This window comes from Cololabis saira, chromosome 6 (assembly GCF_033807715.1).
Source record: "Cololabis saira isolate AMF1-May2022 chromosome 6, fColSai1.1, whole genome shotgun sequence".
NCBI lineage: Eukaryota > Metazoa > Chordata > Actinopteri > Beloniformes > Belonidae > Cololabis > Cololabis saira.
The window spans coordinates 327,180-347,335 of NC_084592.1; the positions used below are offsets into that span (position 1 = coordinate 327,180).

Genomic DNA, 20,156 nt, shown 5'->3' on the forward strand with positions numbered 1-20,156 from the left:
CCGCATATTTGCAGGCTAATGAGTGTGAAAGGGAATGAGTCGGGGGATCTATTTATTTATTTATTTATTTATTTTTTCGTTTAATTTCACCAGCTCAAAGCAGGTATTACGCCCGGACCACATTTAATGCGACACCGCCGCCGCGGCGCGCACATAAAGTTAGAAGAAAAGAGGCGGCGGGTATGTTTGGTTTTAGTAACATCATGCTCAGGCAATGAGTCTGCAATGGCCCAGACGGGAGACACATGTAGCTCAGTGCTTAACTTTTATTTTTAATCCACTCTATATTCTTCTGGTTGTTCTCCGATACGTTCCCCGCCTGAATTATGGTTCCGCCTTAAATCGACGCGTAGGCTCTGCGTTGTTGCAACGCGGAACCATAAATCAGCCTTCACCCGGTAAAGAAAAAAAAAAAAAAGAAAATGTGCTCCAATACAGCAGGTCTCATAATTTTATTTTGAACACTGCCAAAACTCTAACTTAAAACGTAACTAGAACTTAAAATTTGCTTGACACAAATGAAAGTTAAATTTTAACACGTGGGAAAAACACCTAACCTTTTAAGTGATGTGTGATATCAGGTGTAATGGCATTTTTAGGTTAGAAATAAGAATATTTCTTGGTAAGATCCTTAGTTATTTGAGTGAAGGCAGTGAATTTGGTCAACTGGTGTAAGTTCAGGGTTTTAGTAAAGACACAAGTTGGGAAATGTTATTGGCCAGTACCCCCAATATTTGTACATTTGTTAAGTACTGTGTTTAACAGTTAAATTCATGGCTGAAAGGTTACTAAGCACTTTGTTACCAAGCACTTTTTTATCATGTGAATGTATGTTTTTTTTAATATATAATGACAGCAATGGTGCTGTCAGTTTACTTTATGTTGCGGCATCTTTAAAAGTGCACAATAAAATGTAACACTGCATGTGAAACAGCACATTGTGGTAATTCATGAATCTATTATGAAATACGTATTACTAATACACTGAAATGTAGTAGAAATGTAAAAATTTGGTTAGCGTGTCGATAAACGATGTGCGCTCCTAAAATTTCTGATTGTGCCCCTAAAAATTTTCAGTTAGGGGCTACTGTGCTCCTAGTGAAAAAAGTTAGTCTGGAGCCCTGTTTGAACTAGGTTTTCTTTTTAGCCCCGGCTCGGTCGCCGGCTCATAAACGTAAACAAACAGCTGCTGGCTGCTGCACCGTGCACGCATGAGATTGAACGTCAAGTTACGTTTTTGGATTCACAACGCACAACGCAAATACCGTAGCAGCAGCTGTGGCGAGGGGTCTGTCTGTAGTACTCAGATAGTGGGAGGATCCTATAGTACGTTCTTTGCCTAAACTCCGCAAATTCGCTCAGGCAATTGGGGGCCCCTGGCCGTCGGGGGCCTTACGCAATGTGCATACTCTGCGTATAGGAAGGGGCGCGGCTGTATTTGTCAATATTGACTGCACCCCTGCACTGGAGCCTGGAACAACGAGCATGTTACAGTTTTTCTGGTGGAAATAGTTATTTTATTTTTCATTTATTTTACAGAATAAATTAAGGCTACGCTGCGCTAGAGGTGGCGTGGCGATCAGAATCAGAACATTTAAAAACTGATTGATTTAGCTGATTGATTATAGCCAAGATTATTTGCAGTTACCTGCTCGTGGCTAATCTGAAGTTCTGTTTCTGACTTAGTTCCTTGACTTATCCAATAGCCTTTCTGACTCACATAAAACTGGACTCCACAACCCTAGTTCTGAGCAGAACAACTTCTGTGTAGAACCCTGTGTTCTGTAGTAACCCAGATGGTTGCCCTGCTGGAAAATGAGTGATGACAAGAGAACATAAACCATCAAGTTTCCTAAAAGTGATGAATGAGTCACCAACCCCTGATCCAGACAGAAGCCAGCTTGGATGTCCTGACGGGATATGCAGAGCGCTGACGAACCTAAGGAGAACCAGACCATTACCAATTAAAGCCAGTCCCCATGAACCTGGTGAAAGTTCAGTATAGTTAAACTCAGTCCAGTTCCAGTTCATTTAAATCCAGCCGTTCAACCCAGTCCAGTACCAATATAAGAATATGAACAGTTTTTTCCGCCATGCCACCACCCTCTTAAAAAAGGCTTCTCAGCCCCCCCCCCCACACACACACACACACACACACTTCTAAAAGACACTTAAAGAACACTTTTTCATTTTTCATTCCTGCCATCCTGTAAATACTCCTGGTCATTGTACATATTACATACATTTTTTTCCTTACTTATTCTATTTTTTTCCATTTGTATTTCTAATTGTTATTTTATTGCTCAGTGGTGACGTTTTCACCAGGTCAAATTCCTGTGTACATTGTACATTTGGCAAAATAAAGCAATTTCTGATTCTGATATTCAGCTTAGGTCCAGTCCAGTTCAACACGGTCCAGTACCAATAAAAGAAAACCCAGCCCAGGTCCAGTCCAACTAAATCCAGTTCTGTTCCAGTTTAATTCATCTTGGTCCAGTTCAAGTCTATGTAAACCCGTTTAGTTTACATATAGTTCAACCCTTTCCAGTCCAATCCCAGAACTTACTGGCGGTGTCCCAGACAGAAGGACTGGATGTTGTACGGACTCTGGTGATGGCTCACTCTGATCTTCTCATCTCGGTCTGCAGTGATGATGTACTTGTTGTCCGGTGAAACTAACTGAAAAAACAGCAGCAGTTGAATGGGGGTGTTCAGATGAATGTGTGCATATGGCAGTTACTCCCACATTTCCTGGATTTATCCACACTGACAGCAGCTGCAGGATATATTTGGACCTCCTTGTCTCCTACCATTAAAATCAATGTAAAAGAGTCAAAATAAATGATAAACATCTACCTATTATCCAAATAACAATGATAAACATAAAAGAACAAGTTCACTGAATGTCAAATTAATGTAGTTCTATGAGAGTTGGAGTAAAAAGACAATATTTTACTTCGTGGTATCCTGGGGTCTGAAAACATCACATGTATTTCTTATCACTTTTAATCAACATTTTAGCAACGAGAACCAGGAACGTTTTTCCAGTCCCTTCCTGTGATTATGACACGCCTGTGGACATTAGGACTCCAGCCTCGACCAACAGAGTTTACAACACTGTCTTTCTCCATAGTCAGGTTAAAACATCTTAAAGGGGACCTATTATGAAAAACAGATTTCTTCTTGCTTTAACATATATAAAGTGGTCTCCCCTCAGCCTGCCAACTCAGAGAAGGAGGAAAGCAACTAAATTCTGCAGTGTCTGTACAGCCGCCCGGATGAGTTGTCCAGTGTCATGTGGATCTACGAGCCAATAAGATTCTGCTCCCGTCGTTACGTAACCAAAATGCAATTTGCATAGTTTGGCCTCCGATGCGTGAAACCACGCCCACAACTAACTCTGGCCGGAACAACAACAACTAACTCCACCGGTCGGAGCTTCCGCCATTTTGTCGTAGCGGTGTATCGCGTCATTCAGGCAGCCAATCAGCACAGAGCCTCATTATCATAGCCCCGCCCACTCAGAATCCTGCATAGATAATGAGGTTAGAGAATGAGAAGATAAAGACATTGATCAGAGGCTGAATTTCTAATTTATTTAGCAAAAACAATCAAAAGCTTGTTTTTAAGACATTTAAGGCCTGTTTAAAATAGGTATTAGATGTCATAATATGTCCCCTTTAAATCAGTGGAAGGAACCTTAATGAGTCTTTTTAATGTGTACCTTCCTCCTGGTAGTGACTGGTCTTTTTATAAACAAATATTTGAAATAATGACAACAAAGACCCAAGGGATTTTGGTCTGTGGGGGTGACTTTAATGTACGTCTCAATCCAAGAATGCACTCCTCAGGTGGAAATTTAGATTCTAAGGGCATTAACAAGAAATTAAACATAACGATTAAGGAAATGGGTATTATAGATGTCTGGAGAGAGATGTATCCATCCAGTAGGGATTACACTCATTATTCCTCACCTGATGCAGTCTACTCCAGAATATTTTTATTTTAACAGAGACGTTCATGGAATTGAACAATGTTATATCGGACCAGTTGCTCTCTCAGACCATAGCCCTATATATTTCACTCTGAATCTCAATACTAAAGCAAGATCAACCCTGTGGAGGCTAAACTTAAATATATTAAATAATCCACGGCCCAAATAAAAGTTAAAAGATGAAATTAAAAACGACTTGGAAGAACAGATAACAGAGAAGTCTGTGCTCTGGGATGCTTTTAAAGCGGTAATTAGAGGTCAAATTATTGCCATCACCTTTTATGATAAAAAACTTAAAAAGCAAAGACTTCAGAATTTAGAGGAGGAATTAAAGACTTCAGAATTTAGAGGAGGAATTAAAACGACTACATAGAGACCACATGCATACTTTGAATGAAGAGGTTAAATCAAAAATAAAGAAAATAAGGAAAGAGATAGATTAAAGGAGCTTGAGGCTCCTTTTAAGAAATGAGACTCTCTAGCGCCACCCTTCACCACGACGGCCGTTGGGGGTACTGCAGCCAACAGTAAAGCCGGCACGGGAGAACGGGGAGAACGGGGAGAACGTGCATGCAGCGTTATGTGACGTCACATCCGCAGCCCAGCGCGGGAAATTCGGGACCGAATTGCAGCACATTTTGCAGAACACAGCCTGTTCAAGGCAAAAGAGAGATACACTAGAGGGCTCATTCTTTTGGGTTTGGAACGCTTCATCTGACATTATTACTAGAAAACTTAAAACGTATACGAATTTTTTTCATAAATCTTGCCACAATCCGGCCTCAAGCTCCTTTAAATAAATAGAGCTGGGTATCATCACTGACCTCCCGATACGATTCTGATACACTAGGTCCCAAAACGATACAATTTCCGATACGATTCGATATTCTAGATACAATAATGGAATAACGTGATCCTCCACGCGCTACGTCTGGCCAGAGAAGCCCCACCCTGTCTGGTGAAAAGAAACTGCTCACTCCGCAGGTTAAGGAGGAGACCTGAGCTCAGTGTTGGAACTCCCGGGGTTGGTAGAGGGAGCAACGCCCAGGACTGACTTAGGTAGGAGCACTGGGGGGAACATGGAGCAACTCTACTGTTTTGGGTTTTACTCACTTGTTTCCTTTCTCTCATCTGTTCCTACTAGGTGGAGGCTCAGAAAGGACAGAGCCTTTGCACTCGCTGCTCCACAGCTTTGGAACTCTTTGCTGCCTCACATCAGAGTAGCCCCATCGTTGTCCATTTCTAACACCCATCTGAAAACCCATTTTTATGTTCTGGCCTTCAACCCAACATGGAACTCCTTTTTTTAATGCTCCTAATTGTCCTCTTTACTGGTTTAAATTCTTGTTGTACTTTAATTGTGCTTTGTTTTCTGTGTATTTTATAGTTTTAAATGTTCTTAAAAAGGTTTTTATGTGGTGTGTTCAGCACTTTGTTTCGGCTGTTGTTGTGTTAAAGTGCTCTTCAAATAAAGTTGACTTGAGCTGAGTTGAGTAGTCTCCTGCTAATCTCCTGCTTGTCTCCTACTCGCCTGCTCCACGCTTACAGTGCTGCAGCCACCATCAACTGGTACAGTTGAGCTTTAAGCTAAACAGTGTATTTGTAAGTTGTTTCAGATTTTGAAATTAAATTTAACCCTAAAATTTACCAAAACCAGCATCATCTGTTTGTATATCTGTTCTTAGCTGATATCTTCCCCTTGTGGCGGTGTGTTCTTACCACAGCCAACAGCATGGACAGGTGGCCCATCTTCAGAAGCCCCGCCCCCTCGGGCTCAGCCAATGAGAAGCTGTATACGTCTCCGGACTTGTCGGCGACCAGCAGCTCCTCTTCCGTCGGGCTGAAGGCCAGGGACACACAGCGCCGCACCACCCACCTGTAGAACCGCAGGTGCTACATTTTCATTTATAATCCCCCCCCACAATCAAGGTGTTGTGCTGTGGAACAGTTTAAAACATCTAAGTGAAACATGCTCAACATTATCTGCATTCAAGAGAAAGCTGAAAAAAGGTTTAAAGATTTTTAATATATCTGTGTTTTTCATTCACCATTATTCAAATAAGCTATTTAATTGTATTCTAATTGTATGTGTTATCAGTTATACTGTATAGGCCTATGTATTGTGCTTATATAGTTTTGTAAAATATTGTTTTTTTCTTGTTTTTAGGAGGGGGGAGTCATTTATAAGCCGTTTGGGTTTTTATGACATCTTTTCTTAACTTTTTTCCTCTGTGTTCATTTTTCCAAGTGCAAACAGTAAAACTAACAAACAAGCAAAAAAAAACAAACAAACAAATACAATGGGGTCATGAGTTGAGATATCATTGCATCATGCAGGTCCTTAAGTACACAAGACTCATTTAGCAGTAGCTGTACTATAATCCCCCCCACTGTGATGTAGACCAGCTGAAGGTGAGGGGGGAGGGTCTCACTGCCTAGGTTGGGTGTTTTTGTACCACTAGTCTTGCTTGTTACCTTCAATGTCAAATTTCTATTGGTGTACAATTGCCAAACATGGTTAAATCTTTCTTCTACATGATGGTGGATCACGCGAGACATAAGACGCTGCTCCTGCTATGAGGAGTTCCAGCCAACGTTATTTGATTTAATACATTATTCACCTTTACAAAAGGATCACGCATGTCATAGCTGCCTTAGATACAGACAAAGCTTTTGACCAAGTGAACTGAAATGTTTCTCTCTATTACATTGCAAAAATTCAGCTTTAAGCAGCATCAATTGAAGCTAAAATTTCCATAAGGGCAACAATCTTATGGAAATCTGGGCCTGGAAACCAGCTGAGATACACACACACACACTTGCTTATGGTTGTCCATCGAGACCGATGACAACGTCCACTTCTATCGGTGAGTTCGTTGGTGGCTGAATAGCCCTATCTTGGATCCACAAACTCTACTGCAGGTAGGGCACGTAAATGTGGTGGTGGTGGTGGTGGCGGCAACAGCAACCGTAGGTGTATTCCTCCTGAGTCTTCTCTCCTGTCTCCTGGCTGTCCGATCCTCCTCCAGCAGGCGAGTGCCATCCTGGCACAGCTGACGCCAGGTGTTACGATCAGCAGCCACACCTTCCAGGGCCTCAGGTCTGATTCTACACTTCCTTAATGCAGTCTTCAGCTGGTCTTTATAACACTTCTTCTGCCCTCCAGCTGACCGACGACCATGGTGTAGCTGGCCGTATAGCACTTTGCGAGGCAGGCGGTCTGAGGGCATCCTTACTACGTGGCCCAGCCATTGTAGTTGGTGCTGGGTGATGGTGGCCTCAATACTCCTACAGTTGGTTTTTGAGAGTATTTCGGAATGAGGCACACCCGCGTAATCCCCAGGATGCGCTGAAGGCAGCGTATGTGAAACTGTTCTAGGGCCTTGATGTGGCGGCTGTAGGTTACCCAGGCTTCACAGCTGTACAGGAGGGTAAGTGAGGCATATGGCTTGATAGACAGAGACCTTTGTACGAAGATGGAGGTTCTTGTTTTGGAACCCCCGACGCCTGAGTCTCCCAAAAGCAGCCGCTGCCTGCTTGATCCTGTTCTGGACTTCACTATCAACAGTGTTGTCTTCAGAAAGAATGCTCCCCAGGTATCTGAAGGATGGAACACTTGCTAGTTCTTCTCCAGAAACAGTGAAGATAGGTGGTGTAGATGGCTTGTTGGAACTCCACTGGCACACTACCTCCGTCTTGCTGGTGTTGACGGTCAGTGCCATCCTGCTGTACGCTCTCACCGCAGCAGCAAGAACGGACTGGAGGTCTTGTGGTCTGTGAGATACCAGCGCACAGTCATCTGCATACTGCAGCTCAATGCCTCTCTCCCTCTGCAGTTTGGTGGTAGCCTGAAGCCTCCTATTATTAAAGAGGTTGCCATCTAGGCGAAAGTCCACTGCCACACCGCTGTTGTCCTCAATCACCTTGTGGAGAAGCTGGGTAACACATAACAGGAAGATGTTAAAAAAGCACTGGTGCCAGTACACACCCCTGCCTTACTCCTGTATGTACCGGGAAGGGGGCAGACTCTTGACCTCCTATGGTCACTCGAGCAGTCATTCCCTCATGGAACTGACGGAGGATGTTAACAAACTTTTTGGGACAGCCAAACCTGAGGACTCCCCCCCTTAGAAGTTCTCTCTGAACAGTGTCGAAAGCTTTGGAGAGGTCGACAAAGGCCATGAATAGGGTCCTGATGTTGTTCCCTGAACTTTTCCTGCAGCTGTCTAGCTGTGAAAATCATGTCCACTGTGCTCCTACTCTTTCTAAACCTGCACTGTGATTCAGGCAGTATCGACTCAGTGATGTTCTTTATCAACCTCTGGAGCATCACCTTTGCCAGGACTTTGCCGGCAACAGCAAGGAGTGAAATTCCCCTACTGTTGCCACAGACAGCCTTGTCACCCTTATTCTTATAAATAGTGACAACATTGGCGTCTCTCGTTTGTTGTGGGACGTTCTCTTCAGCCCAGAACTTGGTGATGTATCGTGTAATGCTCTTGTACAGAGGTGCCCTCCTTGCTTCAGCAGTTCAGCCGGGATGTTGTCATTACCGGGGGATTTGTTGTTTTTGAGGGAACGGATAGCTGATCGGACCTCCAGGAAGGTTGGGGGCTGGTCCAAATTGTGCATAGGAGGAAATGTAGGCAGTTCATCCAGAACGGTGGGGGCTGCATCAGATTCCTGATTCAGCAGGGTGCCAAAGAGTTCTGCCCATCTCATCAGGATGCTCGGCTGGTCCTTCAAGATTGTCAGACCGTCTGCTGTCTTCAGGGGAGTGATGCAGTTTGTTGGGCTTGTCATTTTTAATCGGCAAAGGTCTGGATTTCATGTGCTTTTTTTCTCCACCACTCATTCTGCATGCTCCTAACAGCCCTTTGCACTTCTCCACGAGCTCTCTGCCATTTCTGCCTGTTGCTACTGGATGAAGGGTTCTCTAGGGTTGCCCTGTGTGCTTTGTGCATATCCTTCAGCAGGACATGGATGGTGTCCCAGTTGTCATCAAACCAGTCTAGATGATTCTTGCTCTTATAGCCGATTGTTTGGGCTGCTGCCTCATAGAGAGCCAAGCTAATAGAGTTCCAGTTCTGGTCCATGGTGTTCTCAGATGAGTTCAAGAAAGACTCCATCCCCCCTAGCTTCTCAGCCAGGGAGCGACGAAAGTCATTTCTTGCATCAGGGTTTGAGGCGGGTGCAGTCTACCTTCTTCCTTTTGGGTCCTCGCAGCTGCAAGGGGGGGCGCACTTGCATGTGGACATTGGCCACAATCAGACGATGGTCTGTCCAGCACTCTGCACCTCTCATGGCACAGGTGATGAGGATGTCTTTGATGTCACTACGCCTCACTATGATAAAATCTATCAGGTGCCAATGTTTGGAACGGGGGTGCATCCATGATGTCTTGTATTTAGCCTTCTGCTGGAAGACGGTGTTGGTTATGGTCAGGTTATGCTCAGAGCAGAGAGTAAGCAATCTCATCCCATTTGCGTTAGCCTGGCCGACTCCATGCCTGCCAAGTACTCCACTCCATATCCTGCTGTTCTGTCCCACTCGGGCATTAAAATCCCCAAGCAAGAAAATCTTGTCATTCTTGGGGATCCGGCAAAGAGCCTCGTCAAGTGACTGGTAAAAGGAATCCTTGACTTCACTCTCGGATGCCAGGGTCTGTGCATAAGCACTCAGAAGTGTAGCAAAGCGATTCCTAGCCAGGGGGATACGGAGGGTCATGAGTCTCTCACTGATGCTGACGGGTGTTTCTGTGAGTCTTGGCAGTAGTGTGTTTTTGATGGCTAGTCCTACACCATGCAGATGCTGTCCCACTGAGGGGTAGCCTTTCCAGAAGAAAGTGTAGCCCATACCTTCCTCTGTTAGAGAGCCTTCATCCAGGATCCTGGTCTCACTCAGAGCTGCAATGTTGATGTTGTAACGACTCAGCTCTGCAGCAACCAAGGCAGTTCTCCTGTGAGGTCTATCAGATCTGCCATAAGAGTCCAGGAGAGTCCTTACATTCCATGTTGCCAGTTTCAAGCTGCATGGATTCCTATTTTTATTTCGACCGAAGGAGTGGAAAGGCCTGATAGGCGCGGTAACCTATCCAGGCGAGATTGAGTGGGCAATTTTTAGGCCACCTTTTCTAGGCCCTTCCTGAATTGAGGTGAGCAGTGCCGTCCCTAAATAGGGCTGCTCAAACACACAGGGGTCTGCCGAAAACAGCTTCCACTCAGCCGAGCTGCTAGCGACCTATACCCTGTGCTGCTGCCGTGCAGGGTTCTAGCTAAGAGCTTCCAGTTCATTCGCACCTGCTCCCGTCGCCAGGAACCCCATCGCCGTCAGACTTCAACCGGATGTAAGTCCAGGTACTGTTCACCATGGTCAGAAAGTGGGTACCTGCGCAAGGAGATATTTAAGTGCCAAAGGAGGTCCGCTTCCCCAGTAGCACTATCTTCACCACAATGAGGTAACCCCGGTGGCGTGGGTGAGCCCATGACAACCAGTCCCCCATCACTCACACACACACACACACACACACACACACACACACACACACACACACACACACACACACACACACACACACACACACACACACACACACACACACACACACACACACACACACACACACACACACACACACACACACACACACACACACACACACACACACACACACACACACACACACACACACACACACACACACACTACCTGGTCCTGTGATTGGGGGAGAGCTGGCTGGTCCTACCTGATCCTGTGATTGGGGGAGAGCTGGCTGGTCCTACCTGATCCTGTGATTGGGGGAGAGCTGGCTGGTCCTACCTGATCCTGTGATTGGGGGAGAGCTGGCTGGTCCTACCTGGTCCTGTGATTGGGGGAGAGCTGGCTGGTCCTACCTGGTCCTGTGATTGGGGGAGAGCTGGCTGGTCCTACCTGGTCCTGTGATTGGGGGAGAGCTGGCTGGTCCTACCTGGTGCTGATGCAGCGCCACGGATCTCGCTGGAACACCAGCAGCCTCTTGTTGTCGTCCGTCAGCGCCACCAGTTTCCCAGAAGGCGACACCACCAGGGCCAGGATGTTGTCACTTCCTGCCTCCTCAGAGGAACCACCATCACTGGAGACAAAGCAGAGACCACTCAGAGGAGATCCAAGAGTTTTGGGATCCTTCCAGAACCAGTGAACCAGTTCGTACCTGTCGTTTTCGGCCTTGGTGGGCTTTGGCTTCTTGTCGGCGCTGCTGCATTCAAACACGTACGGTTCTCTGGAATGAAATCCAGGAAATGGGGTGATGACACCGGAACAACACTGAAACCACATCATTGTCTGGTCTAGTCTGGTCCAGTCTAGTCTGGTCCAGTCCTGTCTGGGCGAGTCTCAGCATGAGTCTGAATCTGGTTTTAGAGGTTTCTGGAGATGGCATTTGAAGCCTCTTAATGATGGAGATGAAATGAGCTGTGACCTGGCACCACCACATTTTAATTCTTCTACGCATTCACTCGCTGCTGTCCTTCACTGTAGCAGCCTTGTTGCATTTTAGTCTGAATATATTCTCACATTTTATATGATTGTATTGATGTGTTCAGTTCTAGAAACTCAAATACGCAGATCACCTGTTTACTCTGCGTTGCCATGGTGAATCACTCGCGGCAACTCAGAGTGGACTAGGCTCGCCACCCGTCCCATGAAATACGGAATTGTTCCGTAATTGGGAATTAAAAGTTGCGTTCCGTATTGAACCAATACGGACATATATTATGCTCTTATTTATTGATGTCATAATATACAGGTGAAGGTTGGAAAATTTGAATATATTGCAAAACTTCATTCGTAGTAAATTCAACTAAAGGTGAAACAAATATATTATTTCCCACTACATTCAAAGTGAGATATTTCAAGCCTTTGTTATAATTTTGATGATTATGACTCACAGTTTATGAAAACCTCAAATAAAAAATTAGAATATTTTATGCAATCAATAAACAATCATCAAAATTATAACAAATAAAGGTTTAACATCTTGCTTTGCATGTAATGAGATTATGTAATGCATTTGTTTCGCGACGCCTTTTAAGTTGAATTATTTAAATAAATTAACTTTTACACCATATTCTAATTTTCCAACCTTCACCTGTATCTATATTCTACATCTTGGTTGATGTGGACATACATAGCATAGGAGGCTTGTAGCAAGGCGAGCGCTACGGGGCCCGACCGACAGAACAGAGAGGACACGGGGTTTTGTGCAAGAACTCTTTATTCGCCAGATCCGAACACCCACACGTGCACAAGCACCTTCTCCAACAGCAGCCCTCTTGCTGCTGTGCAGCCATGCCTTATGAAGGCAGGCAGGGTGGAGAGGTTGATGGGGCCCACCTGTCCCCAATCAACCTGAGTGGCTGCACCTCCACCCTGCCACAAGGCTATTTCAGTTGCTAGTATGGTTGGCTGTCTGCACAGTCATGTAAGTTCAATGCTATTAAGGCACTTTAAACTTTAAATCAAAGCATTTTGTTTTTTCATATAAAATAAACACATTTCTATGCAGTTTAGAAGTTTTGGGGATGTTCCCTTTTTTTTTGGCGCCTGCGCTGCTGAAATCGGGGCGTCAATTATTTCTATTCCTGAAAGGTGGCAACGCTAGAGTGGCCGGTACCAACTCTGAACCCTGAGACCCAGAACTAACCCTAACCCTAACCCAGAACTATACTGACACATGCACCATATACTGACACATGCACCATATACTGACACATGCACCATATACTGACACGTGCACCATATACTGACACATGCACCATATACTGACACATGCACCATATACTGACACATGTACCATGACACATGTACCATATACTGACACATGTACCATATACTGACACATGTACCATATACTGACACATGTACCATATACTGACACATGTACCATATACTGACACATGTACCATGACACATGTACCATATACTGACACGTGTACCATATACTGATACATGTACCATGACACATGTACCATATACTGACACATGCACCATATACTGACACATGTACCATATACTGACACATGTACCATATACTGACACATGTACCATATACTGACACATGTACCATGACACATGTACCATATACCGACACATGTACCATATACCGACACATGTACCATATACCGACACATGTACCATATACCGACACATGTACCATATACCGACACATGCACCATATACCGACACATGCACCATATACCGACACATGCACCATATACCGACACATGTACCATATACCGACACATGTACCATGACACATGTACCATATACTGACACGTGTACCATATACTGATACATGTACCATGACACATGTACCATATACTGACACATGCACCATATACTGACACATGTACCATATACTGACACATGTACCATATACTGACACATGTACCATATACTGACACATGTACCATATACTGACACGTGTACCATATACTGACACGTGTACCATATACTGACACGTGTACCATATACTGACACGTGTACCATATACTGACACGTGTACCATATACTGACACGTGTACCATATACTGACACGTGTACCATATACTGACACGTGTACCATATACTGACACGTGTACCATATACTGACACATGTACCATATACTGACACATGTACCATATACTGACACATGTACCATGACACATGTACCATATACTGACACGTGTACCATATACTGACACATGTACCATATACTGACACATGTACCATATACTGACACATGTACCATGACACATGTACCATGACACATGTACCATATACTGACACATGTACCATGACACATGTACCATATACTGACACGTGTACCATATACTGATACATGTACCATGACACATGTACCATATACTGACACGTGCACCATATACTGACACATGTACCATGATACATGTACCATGATACAGACACATGTACCATATACTGACACATGTACCATATACTGACACATGTACCATGACACATGTACCATATACTGACACGTGTACCATATACTGATACATGTACCATGACACATGTACCATATACTGACACATGCACCATATACTGACACATGTACCATGATACATGTACCATGATACAGACACATGTACCATATACTGACACATGTACCATGACACATGTACCATATACTGACACGTGTACCATATACTGATACATGTACCATGACACATGTACCATATACTGACACATGTACCATGATACATGTACCATGATACAGACTCATGTACCATATACCGACACATGTACCATATACCGACACATGTACCATATACCGACACATGTACCATATACTGACACATGTACCATATACTGACACATGTACCATATACTGACACATGTACCATGATACAGACACATGTACCATATACTGACACATGTACCATATACTGACACATGCACCATATACTGGCACATGTACCATGATACATGTACCATATACTGACACATGCACCATATACTGACACACGTACCATATACTGACACATGTACCATATACTGACACATGTACCATATACTGACACATGTACCATGACACATGTACCATATACTGACACATGTACCATGACACATGTACCATATACTGACACATGTACCATGACACATGTACCATATACTGACACATGTACCATGACACATGTACCATATACTGACACATGTACCATATACTGACACATGTACCATATACTGACACATGTACCATGACACATGTACCATATACCGACACATGTACCATATACCGACACATGTACCATATACCGACACATGTACCATATACCGACACATGTACCATATACCGACACATGCACCATATACCGACACATGCACCATATACCGACACATGCACCATATACCGACACATGTACCATATACCGACACATGTACCATATACCGACACATGTACCATATACTGTCACATGTACCATATACTGACACATGCACCATATACTGACACATGCACCATATACTGACACATGTACCATGACACATGTACCATATACTGACACGTGTACCATATACTGACACATGTACCATATACTGACACGTGTACCATGACACGTGTACCATATACTGACACATGTACCATATACTGACACATGTACCATATACTGACACATGTACCATATACTGACACATGCACCATATACTGACACATGCACCATATACTGACACATGCACCATATACTGACACATGCACCATATACTGACACATGTACCATATACTGACACATGTACCATATACTGACACATGTACCATATACTGACACATGTACCATATACTGACACATGCACCATATACTGACACATGCACCATATACTGACACATGCACCATATACTGACACATGTACCATGACACATGCACCATATACTGACACATGTACCATGACACATGTACCATATACTGACACGTGTACCATATACTGACACGTGTACCATATACTGACACGTGTACCATATACTGACACGTGTACCATATACTGACACGTGTACCATGACACATGTACCATATACTGACACATGTACCATATACTGACACATGTACCATATACTGACACATGTACCATATACTGACACATGTACCATATACTGACACATGTACCATATACTGACACATGTACCATATACTGACACATGTACCATATACTGACACATGTACCATATACTGACACATGTACCATATACTGACACATGTACCATATACTGACACATGCACCATATACTGACACATGCACCATATACTGACACATGTACCATATACTGACACATGCACCATATACTGACACATGCACCATATACTGACACATGCACCATATACTGACACATGCACCATATACTGACACATGCACCATATACTGACACATGTACCATATACTGATACATGTACCATGACACATGCACCATATACTGACGCATGTACCATATACTGACGCATGTACCATGTACTGATACATGTACCATATACTGACACATGTACCATATACTGACACATGTACCATGTACTGACACATGTACCACCATATACTGACACATGTACCACCATATACTGACACATGTACCACCATATACTGACACATGTACCACCATATACTGACACATGTACCACCATATACTGACACATGTACCACCATATACTGACACATGTACCACCATATACTGACACATGTACCACCATATACTGACACATGTACCACCATATACTGACACATGTACCACCATATACTGACACATGTACCACCATATACTGACACATGTACCACCATATACTGACACATGTACCATATACTGACACATGTACCATGACACATGTACCATATACTGACACATGTACCATGACACATGTACCATATACTGACACATGTACCATGACACATGTACCATATACTGACACATGTACCATGATACATGTACCATGATACATGTACCATGATACAGACACATGTACCATATATCGACACATGTACCATATACCGACACATGTACCATATACCGACACATGTACCATATACCGACACATGTACCATATACCGACACATGTACCATATACCGACACATGTACCATATACCGACACATGTACCATATACCGACACATGCACCATATACCGACACATGCACCATATACCGACACATGCACACACATGCACCATATACCGACACATGCACCATATACCGACACATGCACCATATACCGACACATGCACCATATACCGACACATGCACCATATACCGACACATGCACCATATACCGACACATGCACCATATACCGACACATGCACCATATACTGACACATGCACCATATACTGACACATGCACCATATACTGACACATGCACCATATACTGACACATGCACCATATACTGACACATGCACCATATACTGACGCATGTACCATATACTGACACATGTACCATGTACTGATACATGCACCATATACTGACACATGTACCACCATATACTGACACATGTACCACCATATACTGACACATGTACCACCATATACTGACACATGTACCACCATATACTGACACATGTACCACCATATACTGACACATGTACCACCATATACTGACACATGTACCATATACCGACACATGTACCATATACCGACACATGTACCATGACACATGTACCATATACTGACACATGTACCATATACTGACACATGTACCATGACACATGTACCATATACTGACACATGTACCATGATACATGTACCATGATACAGACACATGTACCATATATCGACACATGTACCATATACCGACACATGTACCATATACCGACACATGTACCATATACCGACACATGTACCATATACCGACACATGTACCATATACCGACACATGTACCATATACCGACACATGCACCATATACCGACACATGCACCATATACCGACACATGCACACACATGCACCATATACCAACACATGCACCATATACCGACACATGCACCATATACCGACACATGCACCATATACCGACACATGCACCATATACCGACACATGCACCATATACCGACACATGCACCATATACCGACACATGCACCATATACCGACACATGCACCATATACCGACACATGCACCATATACCGACACATGCACCATATACCGACACATGCACCATATACCGACACATGCACCATATACCGACACATGCACCATATACTGTCACATGCACCATATACTGACACATGCACCATATACTGACACGTGTACCATATACTGACACGTGTACCATATACTGACACGTGTACCATATACTGACACGTGTACCATATACTGACACGTGTACCATATACTGACACGTGTACCATATACTGACACGTGTACCATATACTGACACGTGTACCATATACTGACACGTGTACCATATACTGACACGTGTACCATATACTGACACGTGTACCATATACTGACACGTGTACCATATACTGACACGTGCACCATATACTGACACATGCACCATATACTGACACATGCACCATATACTGACACATGTACCATATACTGACACATGCACCATATACTGACACATGCACCATATACTGACACATGCACCATATACTGACACATCACATGTACCATATACTGACACATCACATGTACCATATACTGACACATGTACCATATACTGACACATGTACCATATACTGATACATGTACCATGACACATGCACCATATACTGACACATGCACCATATACTGACACATGTACCATATACTGACGCATGTACCATGTACTGATACATGTACCATATACTGACACATGTACCATATACTGACACATGTACCATGTACTGATACATGCACCATATACTGACACATGTACCACCATATACTGACACATGTACCACCATATACTGACACATGTACCACCATATACTGACACATGTACCACCATATACTGACACATGTACCACCATATACTGACACATGTACCACCATATACTGACACATGTACCACCATATACTGACACATGTACCACCATATACTGACACATGTACCACCATATACTGACACATGTACCACCATATACTGACACATGTACCATATACTGACACATGCACCATACACTGACACATGCACCATACACTGACACATGCACCATATACTGACGCATGTACCTGCAGGGCAGGTGAGCCGCGGGCTGACACCACGTGACCCACCTGCAAACAGGAACATCTTAACATGCACGTCCCCGTCAGGAGCGGCTCAGACCTGGACTGTTTGATGTGCACGGCGGCTCAGACCTGTTGGACTCTTTGATGTGCACCGCCACCAGTCTGCTGCCTCGCGTGGAGAGAATCCACTCTCCGCTGAAACCCACGACAGACATCACGACCCGAGACAGGAGCCCACGCGGACAAACCCGAATATGTCCGCTTCAGATGACGTCACAGGACGCAGAAGACGCCCCGCCCCCTGCTGGGGATCAGGAGCATAGACATATAAACGTAGACGCCCCATCGAGCGCTGAGCCGTACGTCAACGTCGCCGCCATATTGGATGGGGCAAGACTGCGCTGTAAACTAATACAAGTAAATTGACTTATTTTCATAAAGCGCCTTTCTACAAAGAAATTTACGTTTTACGTCTCATGTATTCATTCACACACGCACTAATATACTCGTAACAGTATCAACAAATCATGTTATTTTATTGTCTGAAAAATGGTTCAAATGTTACTTTGTTGTCTGAAAAATGGTTCAAATGTTATTGTATTGTCTGAAAATTATTCAAATATGTTATTTTGTTACTTGAAAATGTAAAATATGTTTTGTTAGTTTGTTTTGTTTGTTAGTTTACAGCGCAATCTTGCCACATCCAATATGGCGGCGACGTTGACGTACGGCTTAGCGCTCGATGGGGCGGATACGTATTTATGTCGATGATCAGGAGGCGTAGAGGCGGCGAAGTTAGTTTCAGGTTGGATGTTCGAAAACCCATTCGTTATTTTTAAGGTTCAATGAAGAAAAATATATATTTTTTTTTAAGTTTAAAATAGAATAGAATTAAATTCACTGAAATAAAATTCATTGAAAATTGTTGTCTTCAGAATTCCACTTCTCAAAGTTAAATAAATACCAGTGTAAACACTGTTCTGTTCTTTCAGTAGGCACATTTCCATCACCCCTGGATTTGTGCAAAACCAAATATTGAAAAAAAAAATCCTGTAATGGAAACCGCACTCTTTCAAAAAAAACTCTCCACCTATTGAATACACCTTTTTGATACTTTCAGGAAGGGGTTTTTCTAGCTATTCAATAATCCACATATGAACAAAGGTATCATGGAAAATGTCAGGTCTTTGGCAGCGCTCGATGTGACATAGTCTGTCAATCTAAAATCATTAGCATCTAGTTTCCGGCTGTTTTTGGCTTCATTTATATATTAACACTAGATAATCATTATTACTGCATTACATAAGGACTTTACCTCTAAATGATCATCTAAATAATCATCTGCTGCCTCGTCTTCTTTTAGCTATTAGCTCAACAGCGGAAACGGCCATCTTAATAACTGGTCTTAGACTTAAGATGTTTTAGTCCATTTTCTTCAACATCTAGATTTTCTTTTCTTTGTTTTGAAGAGCTGTTTGCAGGATGTGATACAGAGAGTTAC

General features: G+C 43.4%; 1 protein-coding gene across 3 annotated transcripts in view; it reads right to left on the reverse strand.

Moving 5' to 3' along the window:
- Positions 1-18,927, reverse strand: part of wdr4 (WD repeat domain 4) — a 51,800-nt gene extending 32,873 nt beyond the window's left edge. For 2 of the 3 annotated variants that reach the window (XM_061722996.1, XM_061722995.1), the window contains exons 1-6: positions 18,785-18,927; positions 11,184-11,252; positions 10,962-11,105; positions 5,714-5,870; positions 2,567-2,679; positions 1,879-1,939 (exon numbers count right to left, since the gene is read on the reverse strand). In XM_061722996.1, coding sequence (XP_061578980.1) covers positions 1,879-1,939; positions 2,567-2,679; positions 5,714-5,870; positions 10,962-11,105; positions 11,184-11,252; positions 18,785-18,870 — 630 coding nt within the window. In that variant the 5' untranslated portion in view covers positions 18,871-18,927. Of the gene's footprint in view, positions 1-1,878; positions 1,940-2,566; positions 2,680-5,713; positions 5,871-10,293; positions 10,382-10,961; positions 11,106-11,183; positions 11,253-18,784 lie in introns of those variants that run through there. The other variant, XM_061722997.1, reaches the window with a different exon arrangement.
- Positions 18,928-20,156: the final 1,229 nt, after the last annotated feature.